The sequence below is a fragment of the Caloenas nicobarica genome, chromosome 2 (genome assembly GCF_036013445.1).
Source record: "Caloenas nicobarica isolate bCalNic1 chromosome 2, bCalNic1.hap1, whole genome shotgun sequence".
Classification (NCBI taxonomy): Eukaryota; Metazoa; Chordata; class Aves; order Columbiformes; family Columbidae; genus Caloenas; species Caloenas nicobarica.
Window position 1 is genome coordinate 86,335,366 of NC_088246.1, and position 18,444 is coordinate 86,353,809.

Below are 18,444 nucleotides of genomic sequence, written 5' to 3' on the forward strand. Positions count from 1 at the left end.
ACTGCTAGGTCTAGAAATATATTATTTTCTAAATACAAAGTTTTCATAAACATTTCTACTTCTTCTGGCATTAATCGCATAATTCTTGGAAAGTTTGGGTGACCCAATATAAATTGATCAGCTTTGTAAGCAGATTGAGAAAGTACCTGTCTTAGCACAATTGAAATAAGAAGTGAGCGGTATTTTTTTTTTTTTCCTACTTTATGTAATAGTGTTTAGTTTCCAGTGTCTATAAAGTCTTATGTGAATACAACTAAGTTTGAATGGGATTTTGAGTTTATTGGCTGGGCTGTTTGTGTGTTTTGTTTTCCTTTTTTGTTTGTTTGTTTGTTTTTGGTTGTGTGATGGGTTTTGTTTGTTTGTTTTAATTGCTTCTTTACCATCTTGAAAATTCTTTGGCAAAATGCTCATCATCAGTCAGGAAGATTTTTTTTTTTTTAAAAAAGTGTCTTCATTTTGCCATTTGTTTGTTGAATCTGCATGCAAAGTGTTTGAAAAATCACCTGTCCATAGCGCAAAAGCAGGAAATAGGTGTTGGAAAAGCATAATATTATTCTCTGAGGTACTACCACATCATTTCTGACTGCCACAGGCTTTTGTTCTCTACTAAGTTAGGGCAGTTATCTGCAACCTTTTTTGAAGGATGATTTAATGTCATTGCCTTCTCCAGAGTTTTCATTACCGTTCTGTTTCCTGCTTGAGTGTTGTGAGCTCAGAGGCCAACCTGAAAAGCTTAACAGAATTTGATGTTTAGGCTCTTTGCTGTATAAACCACCACTAATGCTTACACCTCACTAGTTGGAAGGTAGTGTTTTACCTAAGTTTTCTGTTAGCTGTAATTACTACTGTCTTTGTATTGACCAAATCCAAGAGTACAGATATTGACCAAGCTAAGAGAGTAGCAATACCATCCCATTTCCATTTGTTTCACTCCTGTTTCTCTGTGGTTATTTTACCATTCACTATAGAGAGGAGGCTAAGAAGACCCATGTTTCCCAGCTTACAGGATGATTATTTTAGTATAGTTAACTTTTTAAAAAAATTCACTATTGCCTTTGATAGCATTGTACACAGAGCTCAAGAACAATCAGATTCTTGAAGTAATACTGTAGAAACCTTGTAGTAGTGACTTGAAATCAATTAAGTGCCACTCCATAAAGCAGAAAATAATTCTTCCCAGTGTAGCACTTCTGTGTTGCTACTTCACACTTCCAGCCAGCCACTAGATGGCAAGACTATTACAGATTCATAAGGAATATAGAAAGTGGTTGTCAGTTTGGGGATGTAAAGTGGAAGTTCTGTTGGTCATCTTCTCCTTACATGTGAAAATGTATCAATATTTAATACTGATTTTTTTGCATTTATATTTTTAACTGGTATGTTAAGCTAACAGAAAATAATTAAAGAACTGTTATTGTAAGTTAATATACCCTTCCTGTTTTAACCCTTACAGAGACTTTCTTATTCTTTTTGTCCCTAATTTGAACACTCCTTATGAATAAAGAAGAAAATAATACTGGTTTTGTTTTAGTGTATTGTTTTTCATCTTACATTCCCACAATTTCAGGTGCGCAGCTTTGGAGGACCATCACTGGCAAGTAAGTACATTATTTTTAATATATTGGTTATTTTATATAATATTTTTTATAGTTACTCTGAAATTTTAAAAAATGTCTCTTTTCCCTCTAATTAATGTAGACCTGGATTATTTTTATCTTAGCATATTTTCTAAGTTTATTACTACTCGTTCATTTGTTATAATTGTTAATAACTTTGTAGAAAGTGTATTTTTTTCTGATTTGAGTTATATTCAAATATACAGTAACATATCAAAATACGTTTAGAAATGCTGTTTCTTACAGTGGGATTATCAGGTTTTGTGTTTTCTGGGAATTGTTGTTTTCTTTGACGTTGGTTATTAGGGAAAAACGCTGTGTTGGTTAAGAAGGTAGCTTACTTCCAGAACATCATTACACTAGTGCTGTCTAGAAGTGGGTAAGCTTGCTGAGGTTTCCCTTTATCTCTGTAGTAGCCAACACAGATAGGTGATCATTGTCATTTCAAATAAATATTAGTTGAGATACATAGGAATAGAAATTAATAATTGTGAAGTCTGTTGACTTGCCATTGAGCTGTCTCAGTTCACAGGCAAATGTTTACATAATGTTGTTACTGTAGAGTATATAATTGATTTAATTTGTTTGCAATATAAACAATGTCTCTAAATGGTTTACAGACAATCCATTTTCAGAATAAAGGTTTGTATACTTAAAGCATTATTCTTTTAAACAGACCACCGGGAATTATTGTACTGGACCTGATGTAATTTGAAAGAAACTGTTGCATTAGAAATAGCCGTTAGTACACTGTTGTATTACACCCTAACAGTGAAGAAACAGTAACGCAAAGTTGCCAAGGGTGAAAAGAGAAGATGCAGACTTGTGGTTTGTACATAGCATAGATACTGATATAATGGCAGTTACAGAAAGCAGTTCAGATGCGCAGTCGTTCCTAAACTTCTAGAGGTATGAACTATCTTCAGGCTTTCCACCTGAAGTGGAACCGTATGGAACTGGTAACAGGTTAGTTCATTAACTGAGCAGTGGGTTTTTTATGTATGGGTTGTTTTTTTTGGGAGTGTTTTTGTTTGGTTGGTTTTGGGTTGGTTTTGGTTTGGTTTTTTACCGCAGCTAGTGCTACTCATTGTATCTCTGTAGACCGGCAGTGCTTGAAAGATTTTAGCATGACTTGTGTTTCATTCTTTTGTTTGTAAGATAAATTTACATAAAGCTTACTATATTTTTGGTTTTTAACATCTGAATTTACCTGTCTGTTTACATTAAAGAGGAGGTGAGCAAAGAAAAACAGATTGCTCCTGGAATGGAAGGAAAAATAGGTTTTTAGCTGCACTTTGTTTCCATGAAAAAATAATTCTGCAGCCCAAGACAATTTTTTTAATCTCACTCGCTCGCTCATCACATCCCAAAGCCAGAACAGTTGATCTTCATTAAAAGACTATAAATAGTACAAATATCTTGGGTTTAGGTTTTCAGGTGTCAAGAATCTTGTATTTGACTCGCTGTTCTGTGGGAAGCCCTATAGGGAGAGCAGAAAAGAGAATTTGATGAGCTCACTGTAGCCTGTGCTACTGGGTAGTGTAATACAAGTGTTGTATGTCTCTCTGTAAAATCATTTGCAATGGTAAGAACACAAGGTCACTCCATAAGTCTGTCTAGCTCAGTATCTGCTCTCTGAAGGTGGCCAACCAGGACAAACATGGCTGCAGGAACTGGATAAAAGCAGGACAAGTTTGCGAGGTACTTCTCTTCCTGTGCTTTCCTAGCCTCCAGCAGCTTCCAGTAAAAGGACTTCTACATACCAGAAGTGGTCTTTTTTTTTTTTTCTTTTCCCTCCCACCAGCTGTTTTAGGTGCCATGAATTTGTCTCATTGCAGATATCCATAGCTAAACTGTGTGTTTTGTAAACACAGCCTTGTGTTTGTTTACTGCTATATAATAGTTTCTTAATCCCTTTCTACTTTTTTTTTTTTGTGCGTGTGTTGGAACTAATAACGAGCAATCACTCTCTATTAATATACTCCAACAACCTGTGACTTGATAAACCACTATCCTGTCCTGTTCAGTCCATGACTACTTAATTGTTCCCTAAAATAAAAGTTTTCTGTAGCTTTGATACCTACATTGTGCTTTTCTGCACTTTTCTTCCATCTCTGTTATCCCTTTTGTCAGGAGAACAGAATTGGAAACAGTGCTCAGCATTCAGTGAGACCTTGGACTACACATTGGCATAGGACTATACATTATTGTAAGAATGCCTTCTCTTCTTCTCAAGATAAATACCAGTGCTTGATTGGCTTTTTTAACCTCTACTGAGCTCTGAATTTGTGTTTTCATGGATAGATAATCCTCTCAAGATTATGTTCCTGAGTAGTGAAGGTCAACTTGAAGCCCATGTGACTTTAAGATTCTTTTCTATATGAATCTATTCACGTTTCATCTGCTTTTTTGCAAACGAATCCCTTGATACTTGGTTAAAATTCTACAATTCCTTCCAGTTGGTCTTCATCTTTACCAGAACAATTCCTCTCATATCCCATGACTTCTTAGTCTCCATAAGAGCATTTGATGAGAGACCTTGTTGAAACTCGTCTCAGAAATCCAGATGAACTTTTATGGCTATCAGTGTTCATCTACAAGCTGATTGACTCTTTGAATCACAAAATGTCCTGATTTGGAAGGGACCTACAAGGATCTTTGAGTCCAACTCCTGTCCCTGCATATGACAACCCCACAGTTCGCAGCATGTGTCTGAGGGTGTTGACCAGTCTCTTCTTGAAAGCACAGAAGGTTTGATGTGATGTCCTTTACAGCCATGGATCAGGCATGTGTGTCCTTTATTAATTACCTGACAGTTTGCACAGAACAGAGTCTTTACCGGTTTGCAGTTCTCTGGTGCTTGCATACCTTCTCTAAAAATAGATGTTGCTTTAGACACTTCACAGTCCTCTGGTGTTAAGGTGGCTTTAAGAGAGGTTATTTAGCATAAATGTCATTTCAGCTGTTGTACCCTAGCTTTCCTTTTGAACTTCTGTAAGTTTGCACTAAGACTTGACTTTACGATAGCACTGTGGGTGAATATTTGTGGGTTTCTGGGTTTTGGTAGTTGTTTTCTGGTTTTTGTTGGGGTTTTTTTGTTGTTTTTGTTTTGGTTTTTTGTGTGTGTGTTTGTGGTTTTGGGTGGTGGGTTTTTTTCTGAATGTTAACATATAAATGTGCCTGTTAATGGGGTTGAAATTAGAAGAACTGCTATGAGACATTGAGTCTGTGTGCATGGTTGCTTTTCATTTTACTCAAGATTGGATACGAAAAACTCTTTTCATGTTATCTTATATAATCAAGCTGTGTCAAGTGTATCCCCATACTCTCTGTTTACAAAAAACACTACTCAGGAGAGAATCACATGCTCTTAAATAACAAACAGAGAAAAAAAAAAAGATAGATCGTGGTACTCTGAATGAGGGGCAATGCCTGTTCTAATAAATTAAATGTGTTCATGACCATTCTCTGGCATTGAGGCCCAAAACAAGTGTGTCTGTAGCATTTGGCTGCCTTACGGTCCATGTGGAATGGCCATGTGCAGGCTGGAAGGATTCCTGGTCTGCACCAACTTGGAAACTACCTTGGATTCTTCAGGAAAGTGCTAGTTGGCATGTACCAAAACTGTGCCAAGAGCTGTTTTAATGGTTTAACTGCATAAGTGACCAATTCTAGTGCCCAACAACATTGCCACACACTGTTTAGTTTATTAAAAAAAAAAATACAGTCAGAAAATAACAAATTATCTGAACAGACTGGTTTCCTGCCTTACCTTTGTGTTCTGTAATTCTGCTTTTGAAAATTAATATCAATCACTCACTATCACACAATTTTAGCAGTGAGATGGTATGCTTTCTACTATTCTTTTGCAGTTAAAGCTTGTGGTAGTTGGAGGATGAATGACTGATTATTACTCTTTTAAAAATTTAGTGTGCATTATGCATTCTTTGTGCAGCACGTACATTCAAAGCATCAGAGATCAGAGTCCTTCAGTAAAGATACTGTTAATTTGTTGCACTTGCTTTTTTGTCTTCCTTGATCTTCGTTGAGCACCATTGACTTGTTCAAGCAAGAGTAGCCTCTCTTCTTTTTCATTTACATAACTCTAGAAGGGATGTGGTTAGTAGGTCAAGAGAGGTTCTCCTCCCCCTCTACTCTGCCCCGGTTTGACCGCATCTGGAATATTGTGTTCAGTTCTGGGCCCCTCAGTTCAAGAAGGACAGGGAACTGCTGCAGAGAGTCCAGCGCAGGGCAACGAAGATGATTAAGGGAGTGGAGCATCTGCCTTATGAGGAAAGGCTGAGGGAGCTGGGGCTCTTTAGTTTGCAGAAGAGGAGACTGAGGGGTGACCTCATCAATGTTTATAAATACGTAAGGGTGAGTGTCATGAGGATGGAGCCAGGCTCTTCTCAGTGACAACCAATGATAAGACAAGGGGTAATGCATGCAAACTGGAATGCAGGAGGTTCCACTTAAATATGAGAATCAACTTGTCACAGTGAGGGTGCCAGAACACAGGAACAGACTGCCCAGGGAGCTTGTGGAGTCTCCTCTGGAGACATTCCAAATCCGCCTGGACACATTCCTGTGTAGCCTCATCTAGGTGTTCCTGCTCTGGCAGGGGGATTGGACTAGATGATCTTTTGAGGTCCCTTCCAATCCCTAACATTCTGTGATTCTGTGATAACTCAAGTGGTGAAAGCTGGTTGTCTCCCATGTAAAATATGTCTATGTGACAAGACCTGTGCTTTTATTTAAGAATCATAGAATCACAGAATCATTTCAGTTGGAAGAGACCCTCAGGATCAAGTCCAGCCAAAACCTAACCTAACTCTAGCACTAAACTATGTCCCTAAGAACCTCGTCTAAACACCTCCAGGGATGGTGACTCCACCACTTCCCTGGGCAGCCTGTTCCAATGCCTGACAATCCTTCCCGTGAACAATTTTTTCCTAATATTCAATCTAAACCTCCCCTGGCACAACTTGAGGTTATTTCCTCTTGTCCTATCACTTGCTACTTGGGAGAAGAGACCAACACCCTCCGTGCTACAACCTCCTTTCAGGTAGTTGTAGACAGCGATAAGGTCTCCCCTCAGCCTCCTTTTCTCCAGGCTGAACAGCCCTAGTTCCCTCAAGTGTTCCACATAAGACTTGTGCTCCAGGCCCCTCACCAGCTTCGTCACCTCCTCTGCACTCTCTCTAGTATTTCAATATCCTTCTTATGATGAGGGGCCCAAAACTGGACACAATATTCAAGGTGTGGCCTCACCAGAGCCCAGTACAGTGGCACAATCACTTCTCTAGTCCTGCCATCCACACTATTCCTGATACAAGCCAGGATGCTGTTGGCCTTTTTGGCCACCTGGGCACACTGCTGGCTCATATTCAGCCAGCTGTCAATCAACACCCCCAGATCCCTCTCTGCCAGGCAGCTTTCCAGCCACTCTTCCCCGAGTCTGTAGCATTACCTGGGGTTGTTGTGACCCAAGTGCAGGATGCAGCACTTGGCCTTGTTGAACCTCATACAATTGGCCTCAGCCCAACAATCCAGCCAGTCCAGATCCCTCTGTATGGCCTTCCTACCCTCCAGCAGATCAACACTCCCACCCAATTTGGTGTCATCTGCAAACTTACTAAGGGTGCACTCAAGCCCTTCATCCAGGTCATTGATAAAGAGATTAAACAGAACTCTCCTCCAGTGATTCCTTTCATTTGAGTTTACTGTGGCAATACTTGTGGACTCCCAGAGCCATCAAAGTTGCTGCTTGCTTCCCGGGAAAAGAGTGTTACTGCTTGGTAGGGAACTGCATCCATTATGGGGCCAGCAGATGCTAAATCCCAGTCATGACATATCAACTTCAAATTCAGGTTGTAACTTGCATCAGCCCAGCTCATAGGCATTTGTGCATGTTACAATGGTCAGTGCACTCTGAAGAACAATATTGTGTACTAGCACCATTCAGAGCTTGGCAGACTTCACATAATATGTGGTTCTTGGTTTTTTTTTTTTTCCAAGAAGAAGATATCTTTTGAATCTAATCATAACTCAATAATGCAGCTGTGCAAAATTCTTCCTAATATGTTACTGACAGGAATGGAAAAAAACTCTTAACGTTATCACTAAAGATAAATGACACAATTCCCCCTTTCGTCTAATTACCATGCTTCATTTATGATCTCTGAAGCTTTACATACCTCTGACTTACATATGCTTTGCCTGCTGGGTTGGCTTGAAACAATGTGCAAGTCATTTGCGTAAAGATTTCTGATTTAGTCTGCGCACTCTTATTTTGTGATCGATGGAGAAAGAGGTGAAGTACTTTGAGATATATAACACAATTCGTCTTGTCCTAAACAAAATGCCTGTAGGCTGGTCAGGTACATTATACCTTAATGGTGACTTTTTGTTTCCTTTGAATATATACAATAAGCATAGGGTAGTGAGTTGAGTAAACACATGTACTACAACCCTTGTGTCATTATTCCCTGTTGATCTGAAGGCCTGTTTGTCTTAAGGGTGCCAGTGACTGGTGCTCGTGGTTACAGTAAGAAGCTGATTCTTGCAGCAACATTCTGGAATACTGTTCCACAGCAGCAACAACTGCAGGGCTTGGCAAACAAGCATGAGGACTTGATTTGCCTCTGTAACTGTGTGCATGCGAGCAGTTTCTCTGAAATGAATCTCAGGCACAGTATGGTTGTGTATTCAGATCACTCTTGAGACCTTAAGGATATGCCACTTAATCGTATCTCAAAAAAAAAATCTGCCTGCCCTTCAGGTTGTTGTGAAGAGATCTCTTTGCAGATGAGTGGATTAGGAAATAGAGTCTTTTTCCATAAGGAAATCTAAACAGAATCACAGTTGTAATGGAAGTGTTTCTGGTTTATGCTTGTTAATCCATTTCCTTGATGTCGTAGATGGGAGCAAAGCTCATGTAAGTCAAGGCCAGGCATGCAGCCCAGTCAGTACCGAAACATGGGGCTGTCAGCATCAGTTTCTGTTGCACAGCCCCGGAGCCTTGGTTTGGTCATCCAGAGGAGATGCATTCTTCACATGGCTGTACACAACAGCACGAAATCTGGGAACAGACTGGAAAAAATAAACCTTCCTGTGGACCTACAGGAAGGCAGAGGGCAGAAAATAGTCTAATAGATAAAAATAGGCTTCAGAGTGCAAATATTTCCTCCTTCAGTTGTTTCAGTGTAATTTGAAGGCGTCTAGTGTTCTGCTCATTTTCGCTCATATTTTTATATGAATTTGTGCTGGAATATATATATATATAAGGCTGAATAAAAGCAAGACAACATTCTGCAAATAATTCTCCTTAAAAATATGATTTTCCCAAATCTTCTTAATATAAAGTAGTGGTTGCAATCATGCAGAAACTGAGTACATACTTGTAGAACTGTAGCTTTGGCAAATGGAAATTGAGTTTTATTTGCAGTTTAAACCTATATTTTATTTATTCAGTAACCAATGTAATGTTCAGATATCAAATTGTAATTATCCTTTGTTTTACATAATGCATTGTCCCAACTCAGATAACTAGTGACATGCATGGTGGGGTTTTTTTTTTCCAAATCACAAAGGTACGTTATATATAAATGCTCAAACCTCCTGCAGATTGTAGAAAGATTTGTCTACATTGCAAAAACTTGTTGACATTTGTATTATTTTTTTATATATATATTGCGTGACATTATTCCTGCTAGTTATTTCTAAACCGTTAGCTCACTTCTCAACTAGTGTGTTCTTCAGGGTTTTTTTTTTTATTTGATAAATGATAAAATTGGCATTCTGGTAAAACTTTGTGTTTTCATTTTCTTGCGGGAACAGAAAATGGTAATACTTCAATAGAAAGGCTGTAACTTTGGCCAAAGAGTTACACTTAATGTCTGAAGACTGTTTAATACATTTTCCTACACACCTTGGTTGGTTGGTTGTTTTGTTTGTTTGTTTGAAGGAGACGGCACAGCCTTTGTAGGTGTTATGTATCTCCCTGGTAGAAATAGTTGGTTTCTTTGGCTTGTGGGGTTTTTTTTGTTTGGTTGGTTTTGCTTATGTATGCCAGAAATAACGTGTGCTGCATATAACCAGTTTCTTCTTGCATAGAGAATGGTTTGCAAACCTTTCAAGTCAGGCCCACTTCCCGTGGTTCTCTAGCAATTTGGCTGTAACGTGACTCTGCCTTAGCCGTCACAAAGCATTTTCTTCTGCACCTCCAGGAGGTCAACTTGACCTTTCATTATGGAGAGTGCATGGAAGACATGAGTAGAAAATGTTGGAATTGTCCAGCCTCCTTACTACTACCAAACAAACATCGTGTTCCTCTTTCTGTAAGCCTTATTTCCTTCTGCCTCTATTAGTTAAAAATAAAGGCTAAACATTCTCATGGCTGCAAGAAAAGAGCAACTTCTGAGCAAGTAAGGGCAGAAACAAAGGACTAGCAGAAATTTACTGGGGCTGCTTTAACTTCTTCTAACAAGGATATATTCCATCAATTTAATCTTTGCTGAGTCACAAGTTATGTTTTCAGAAACTTTGATCATTCATGTTTGAGCATCTGTATTGCTCCTAGCTTGATGCCCAAACTGAGGCCTTATCAGTATCGAGTAAAAGAGAGATGAATTTTGCTGTATACCATAAATGTCTTGTAAATGCATCCTAGGCATGTATTTTTCTTTTTTCTAAGACTAATACAAATGACTCCTTCCTGTGTAACCTCACCTAGGTGTTCCTGCTCTGGCAGTAGGATTGGACTAGATGATCTTTCGAGGTCCCTTCCAATCCCTAACATTCTGTGATTCTGTGACTCAAGTAGCTTCTGTTCTGTTGGGAACATTCTCCTTTTTTACTACACTGTTTGTTCAGTAAATAATTTCCCATTTTGCATTCATGCATTTGGCTTGTCAAATATAGTATTTTCCTCATGAGTTTGGCTGGTAAATTTTTTTTCAAGCAATTTTACATGTTGAGCTCCCCTTTGAACACTGATTCTGTCCGCTACAGTGTCTGCCACTCCTCCCAGGGTATTGCCACTGACTCATCTGAAGGATTAGTGCGGATACCGAATTAAAATGTTAAGGACCCATCAATCTCATATAACAAGACACTTCTAATACTGACCCTTTGGTATGGCTTTTCAATTAAATGTGAAGTTTTCTTATAGGGATTGCATGTAAGCCGTGTTTTTGCAGTTTGCTTTTAAGTGTCATATAGGAAATTTTCAAAAGCGTTGCAACGGTTGAGATATATGCTTCTATCTTTTCTTTAGGACAGGCTATGTACTTTTTTTGAAGAAGTATGCCTTCTTTTTTACTTATTTGGATACTGAATAATCCTTGTTGACTGCTTTAAACAGCTTCTCAGCTGTGTTATTAATTTGGTCAGTATCTCTCTGAGTATCCAAGCAAGAGCAGTTGATCTGAGGTTGCTTGATTAGCCCTATTTTTTCTAGTTTTAGCTTCATAAACTATAATTCCTTTAGAAATGTATTGTTCTCTTTATTTGTTCCACAATCCTCTCCTTTCTTCTGATAATGTTTTCGAACCCATTGGCTAGTAGTCAAAATTATCAAGATTATTTTAAACTTTTAATTCTATTTAGAGAGCTCTGTAAGATCAACATGTTACAGTATATTTTGGTTTTTCAGCACTGAGATACTAGGGAATAATTCAGGAGATTGCTTCTGTTTACCTCTAGGGAAATTTTTTTCCTTCTGTTCTTCTGGTAGCAGAAGTGGTTTTATACAAATCTTTAGTTAAAATTTCACCATGCAGAAGAACACCTTACATAGTCTGATTTGACAGTAGTTTTTTGGTCTCACTAATCTCTTGCAGACAGGACATTTCAGTAATAATTTCTAAGTATATTGTTTGAAAGCTTTTTTTTAGCATTCTGTGTGTATCTTCTCAGGCATAAACCAATACTATTTGTTGAATAAGTCAGGAGGAGTAATTTCATGGAACCTCATATGGAGGTTTCTGAAAATTCTTATCCTACCATTTTGCCCTTTTGCCTCCATGTTGGAAAGCAGGTCATCTGGGCATCAGCACAATGAGATGTGTATTTTTGCTATGCTTAAATAAACTAGATTTGAAATGCTTTCATTCAAGTGAAGTCATTGCATCCATGATTAAATGTGTGAAACAACTACCCAACATAAATGCAGTCTTTGCAAACTGCAGGCTGTGCTGCATCCTGTGCAAAAGTGACTCAGTAATTAATTTCCTTTGTTACTCACTGGTAAAAATTAACTGTTACACTCAGTTGAAAAATGCTAGCTCAGTAATGATGGGAGAATGGAAACGCAGTGTTTATCTTTGTTATTTAAACATAAGGCAGTTTTTCTTCAGCAATTTTCAATGTATAGTAAAGCCAGCTCTATTCCGTGTTTAATTGTTTGAAGCATGGAGCTGCAGCCACCATTCAATTATTCATGAGAGTTTTGCTTCTGGATCTGCTGTATCAAAAATGCAGTTCTGTGTCTGTGAGCGCAGCCAGGTGGATTTGTTCGTTGTGAACATTAAAAACCGCTAATTCTGAGCTGACCCAGTTCTGATAGCTCTGTGTTCATGCTCACTGGCATGTCACGTAATACCCGTATTATATTATCATCACTGGGGAAAAAATGTGACCTCCCCACTGCTGCCTACCATCATCTAGGCTGTCTCACTTTTTTTTTTTTTTTAATTGCTATGTTTATTGTAATGATAAAATGTACATTTGTACATTAAGTACAAGATATGTAGAATTTCAGGTGTGGTGGTTTTTTTTAGTTCAGCTTGTTTCCAGCACTAAGAAAATAAAACAACTCCTGGAGGCTGATGGGAGTTGACTGGAAAGTGATAAAGCAAATACAGAAAATTGTGTTGAGGAGGTGGGTGGAGAAACGAACCAGAGATGCAGGAAAAGAAAATCACCAAAATGGTGAATGTTGCTCTGGAGCTCTCCTATGCCACTTGTCTCTTTCTCAGCTTTGCACCACCTCAATAACAAGTGCTTAGATCTACTCTTCTTAGACAAGAGCAAGTATGGCAGGTGCTGCATTTGAATTTGCTGATTTGTACAGTGCAGTTGCCTGCCATTTGCCAAGTTCTCTCAGCTTTCAGCAGAGAAGTTTGGAGGTGTCCTTCACTTTTTAATATTTTCATGTTTCTTACTGATATAGCAATATTGGCACCAGTATTTTTCAGCAGCAGAGATAAAGCTTTAAAAGATTAATTACAGGGAAAACAAAACATACTCTCTTCTGTGTTGAATTGTGGGCCTCACTTTGGACATACAATGAAAGCTACAAGCTTGTCTTAAATTATTAATCTATCCCGTATTTGTGGGTTGATTTTGTAAGCCTGTGAACATGTCTGTAGTAAAACTGTATCTGAAAAACTGCAGAGGAATTGTGCTGGTACCACTCGTCTCAGATCACTTTTTCTGTCTGTCTTCAGGGATCCCTCTTGAAGCAATTAATCTTTGCTTGTTGGGGGACGCAAGACCCTCTACAGAGAGTGTCAAATGAACTGAAAGAAAAGGGACAATACCCGAGTACCTCCTGAATCTAAGAAAATGTTGTTCTCTGACCACTTTTGAGCAGATCAGCTTTCTCAGAAATACTGAATTCTGCTTGCTAACCATAGCATCTGTTATTATTTCCCTATTTGTTTTTCAAAGTTGCTCAGAAATTATCAGCTGCCGACAAGCACACTTCATATATTGCTGTCAATTCTGAGTATTGTTAGGGAAGTTTTAAGGCAGTCTATTCCCTAACAGTACTAATGCACTTGCAGTATAAAGCCCTTGCTTTGTTTCTTTTTTTTTTGACTTGTTTATATTTACAAATTGTTTCTTAAAAATGGCATGCTTCAGAGGCAGGGTGTAGAAGGGTGCACTCTTATTTGGGCTGCTGGCCTAAATAGCATTATAAGAAAACCTGTCCAAGGATGTGATTGACAGGTATTTCCTCCATAAGAAAGTGAAACTTGGAATGAAGTGTATGTGGGGGAAAGTGACAAAGACCCCTCATATCCTAGATAAATATCCTTCCAGCTGAAGGATCCAAGAGGTTTGGAAATACTCTTATAAAATGTCAGCCCAAAAGTAATGTTCGTTCTTAGGCAGGTGTACTTCAACTCACATATTGAGCTCGGACTCCAGTTATGAACATTTTTAAAACGTATTCAGTACTCTGGAATTTCTAATTTATGATGGGAGTCGACACCAAATGTCTCACAATTTGTAGTTGTGACTATGTAGATGTAGCTGCATATCAGTACACTAAAACTAACGCTAGGTTACTGCTTGGAGTGCAATCTAATTCCTTATTTTCAAGTTGAGGTGCTGTGTTCCAAGGCTTTGCAGACAGTGCAAACTGAAAAAATCAGTTCCTTCTGAAGAATATCCTTTTTTAAGGGCAACTCTCAGAGGTAGCAAGTCTCTATTCTATTTAAAAGATTTCAAAGAACTTAGGCAGACGTAGTAAAACAGATCAGCCATTTTTCTAGGCAGGTGGACCTTAGCTGCATACTGTTGTACCTTTGAATTGGTTACCAACCGATAGTTGGGTTGGTCATTTTTTGTTTGTTGTTTTGGTGGTTTTTTCGAGTACCAAGGTACCAACCCTGTTAAAAGAGGAAATCTCAAATACAGTCAAAACATCGTTTTTGTAACTCATTGTAGACTTATACCATACAATACATTTGAACTACTGCCTGGTTCAGGAACAGCCTCTCTGATTGCCACAGAGGGGTTCGACATCTTTGTCTACACCAGAGATTTGTTCTGTTTGCAAATGTAATGCTCGTATTCTTTTGCCTTTTTTGTGTATTTTAAAATGTTCTTTATTATATAACTAGAGGAGTTGCATCAAATTGTTATTAATGCCTAAACCAGCAGAATATCATTGCAACAAGTACCAACAGATCATGAGTAGTGGAAAAAAGCATCTGATCGCTGTGGAGCTTTGAACAGAATGACAGACCTCACGGTGCTCATCAGGAGAGAAGTTCACAAAACTGACCTTTTTTAAAGGGTAGAGAGTAAATTTAAGTGGAGATTAATGTTAAAATGCTCATGTGTCCTGTTCCCTATATTTATTCCATTGCACATGTAACATTTTCACCATGGGTATTTTTATTCTATTCTTACCACTTTCCATTTTAACAGTTGAACAACTGTGAGAGATAACTCGCAATCCTGAAGTCATTTGACTTGTCATCTTAAAGGGTATTTATAAACTATAGCATTCAGGGAGCCCCCAGTGTAACTTTAAATAGACTGCTTTTAAGGTTAAGAAAAAAATGGACTGTTCCGTTTTTGGAATTGGTTTTTTTAAAATAAAAGTCAATTCATATTTAGGAAAAAAAGCCATAAAAACAGGTAGCAAGCATAACCATATTCTCTATTTTCATATTATCACCAAAAACTGCATGAAAAGCAAATGGTATGGCTTATGCCAAACACCAAAAAAGTTAAAAGATGTTTTTCTGTTGCCAAATACAAATAGCTTTTCCCACTCTTAATATTGGTCCGTATAATCTGTTTCCTGTTGGAAAAAATGCTGCTTTTGTTATTTTATTATTTTGGGGAGAAAAATAGGCTTTATTCCCCACAAAAATGAGTACTGAATAAAATACCCAAACCTATTATAGGCATATTTATCAGAGACATTGGTCTCCCTGTTTCGGTGGTCACTTGTCACAGTTGTTGTCAGTCACAGAATTTTTCTTGCCACACAAATCAGCATAAATCTGATTGTGAGAATACATACACATGGTGTACAGAAATGGTTCTGGGGCCAGTTGTCCCTTAGCATTGATTTCAGCATCATGAGACCAGCTTTTGGGTCATTCTTTAGACAACGCCAAGGTTTCCAGAACCTGAGACACAGGTCATTGAATCCCTGTCTGTTTTGTCTGCACAGGAAGCTTGCTTTTCTGTATTGTTACATGTGGCTTGAAAAACTGAATGATTGAAATAATATTTTGTATTGTTGTATCTCAACAAGAACAACAAAGAGTAAATTCTGTAGTGCTACACATTTTTCCATACACAATGTGCCCTCTATATTCAGCAAAAATATAGATACTACATTTTCAGTTTTGTAAAAATGCTGTTTTTCACAAGGTGAAAATATCTGCAGGTCTCCTAACATACTATTTGAGTCAATTCCTGACAAGTTTTCACGTTCTAAACAATTTATAAAGCATATTGGAAATTTGAGGGTAATAAAAAGGAAAAAGAAACAGGCAGTCTCAGTTGATTTGAGATCTTGATAAAAGAAGCAAGAAGCATTCAGGATTACTGGAATAAAGTATTTGTAAATATATACTAGTTATTGCTGTGTAAGGAAGAGGACGTCTTTGCTTGGAATCTTTAGAACGATGTTAGTCAGGAGGAAGATCAGAGTAAGTAGAGTTTATATAGTACCCGGGTTTTGACCTTTAATTGCGTCTGGTTTGCCAAATACAAGTATTAGATTACAAAACGCAGGATGGAAATTATTTACAGGGGGCATGAGAACCTGTAGTCGTAGTGCCCCTTTTATTTTTTTTTTTAACGTTGCAGATGCCTGGGTTGTTGTAACACATGAGGGTGTGTTTCCCAGCGCAGCATCTGATTAGTCACTAATTTAGTAAGGAATGTCCTGGCACACAGTTTTGTTGAAGCATGTGAGCCTATCAGCAGCATAACATATTATATTCTTTTAGGTGTTTCGACACAGAGTTGAGTAAAGCAGCTCAGCTGTTTTGAAACAAACATATACTATTCATTTCCTGAGTCTCTCTTTTTTTTTTCCTTTTAATTTTTCTTACTGGCAGAAGAGATGTTGTGTGAAATATATTTAATGACTTAATCATTTTGTAAAAGTTCAGCATTTTTTTACCAAGTGCTTGGATTGGTAGTACAATTAGTAGATCACTGACATAGCAGTGGCCATTGACATTACTGTAGGTCAGTTCATAGTGTGAGGTAATGCTTAAAGAGAATTGCTTAAGAGAATACCCAGACGAAAATAATAGGAATATATTTGTAAATACTTTAAAAGTAAAACACTAACATTCTTTAAAAATATATATTAAAAATTTCAGATAAGAAGCCTGTGACAGAATGCTGAGTAGAGATTGATGTAGCCCAGCTGAGTTTCCAAAAGGCATTAGCTAAAAGCAATAAGTAACTCTGGAATATGAGAGAAGATCCACCCATGAATAAAAAAACCAGATGGAATATAGGGAACAGTGGTGAGAGTAAATCGCTAGCCTTCATGTTAATGGAAGGTTGGAGAATGAGTCCCGCAGCAGTGTGTGTTGGAACCATTCTGAGAAATGTACTCGTACCCTCATTGGAGGGTGTTGGTCTTGTCCCAAGTAGCAAGAGATAGGACAAGAGGAAATGGCCTCAGGTTGCGCCAGGGGAGGTTTAGATGGGGTATTAGGAAAAAAATCTCCGTGGAAGGGGTTATCGGGCATTGGAATAGGCTGCCCAGGGAAGTGGTGGAGTCACCATCCCTGGAGGTGTTTAAAAGGCATTTAGATGAGGTTCTTAGGGACATGGTTTAGTGCTAGAGTTAGGTTATTATTGGACTCAATGATCCTGAGGGTCTCTTCCAAATGAAATGATTCTATGATTCTAACTGATCCTGAAAAGGCAGTGAATAGTGGGATGGCCAGGCCTGCTGACAGTACCAAATTATTCAAAGAAATGAAGACAAGGACCAACTGTGAAGAATTTCAGAAGATCCTTACAGGATTATTTCACAGTAAAATAGCACATGAAATTCAGTGTAGTAACTGTAAAGTTACGCAGGAATACCAGTCCTAAATTCACATATAAAATAGTAATGTTAGAAGGTGACTCTAACCACTCATGAATAAGATGTGGTCTTACAAAACCAGCACTGATCAACAGACTAAATCTCCTGTTATGTACCAGTAAAAAAGACATACAGGGAAAAGCAAGCACAGCCACGTGCCACGCTTACAATTTTTTGTATGTCTACATCTCGAATAGTGTGTGTGGTTCTGATCTGCTGCCTCCCAGAAAAAGATACAGGAGAAAAAAATCCAGAGTAGAGCAACAAACTAGAGCGATTATATGGAAATATTTCCATGTAAAGAACAAGTAAATGTGGTAGGACATTTCAAAAGAGAAAAGGAGTAATTAAGGGGAAATATAATAGAGGTCTCTAAGATACCATGAGGAACATGCCTTCTTTCTCATGCTATTGGAATGAGGAGGCATCAAAACAGCAGGCAGTAGGCTGAGGAAAAATAAAAAGATGTAATTAAGCTTTAGAAATCCTTGACACGGGATTGTTGTGGATGTTAGAACTATATATGGATTAAAAATATAAATTACAGGACAGTTATTTGAAGAAAATTATTTGCAGGCTATTAAATAAAAAAATCACCACCTCTGGCTTTGCAGGTCCCCCAGAGTTGCAGATTGTTGGAGGCTGTATTGTATTTTATGGGAGGTGTCATTACATTTTTTCACATGTTCCTACTCGGTTGCTTACATGTCCCCAGGTATTCAGTTTTGGCAACTGTTGAAGACAGGGCACAGGGTTCAGTGATTATTTGCCTGACCCAGGATTGCTGTTCTTGTTAAAAGCGTTACAAGCATTGACTTTTTATTCAGTTAAGTGACATAGTAAGACTGAAATAAATACATCTATTTATTTCTGCACTTGTATATGTTAACAATAAATTGTATATAAATATTAAAGTCTGAGACATCCCACAAGGTCACATGAGATAGCTGTTGCCCAATTTTAGAGTGTCTGTTGCTACCACCACATTCCATGGAAGTTGCAAGGTCAATGTGTACC

The 18,444-nt window shown here is 38.0% G+C and overlaps 1 protein-coding gene across 1 annotated transcript in view; it reads left to right on the forward strand.

Moving 5' to 3' along the window:
- Window positions 1–18,444, forward strand: part of RETREG1 (reticulophagy regulator 1) — a 70,348-nt gene that overhangs the window by 16,035 nt on the left and 35,869 nt on the right. Inside the window, exon 3 of the mRNA XM_065627325.1 lies at window positions 1,568–1,598. Coding sequence (XP_065483397.1) covers window positions 1,568–1,598 — 31 coding nt within the window. The remainder of the gene's footprint in view (window positions 1–1,567; window positions 1,599–18,444) is intronic.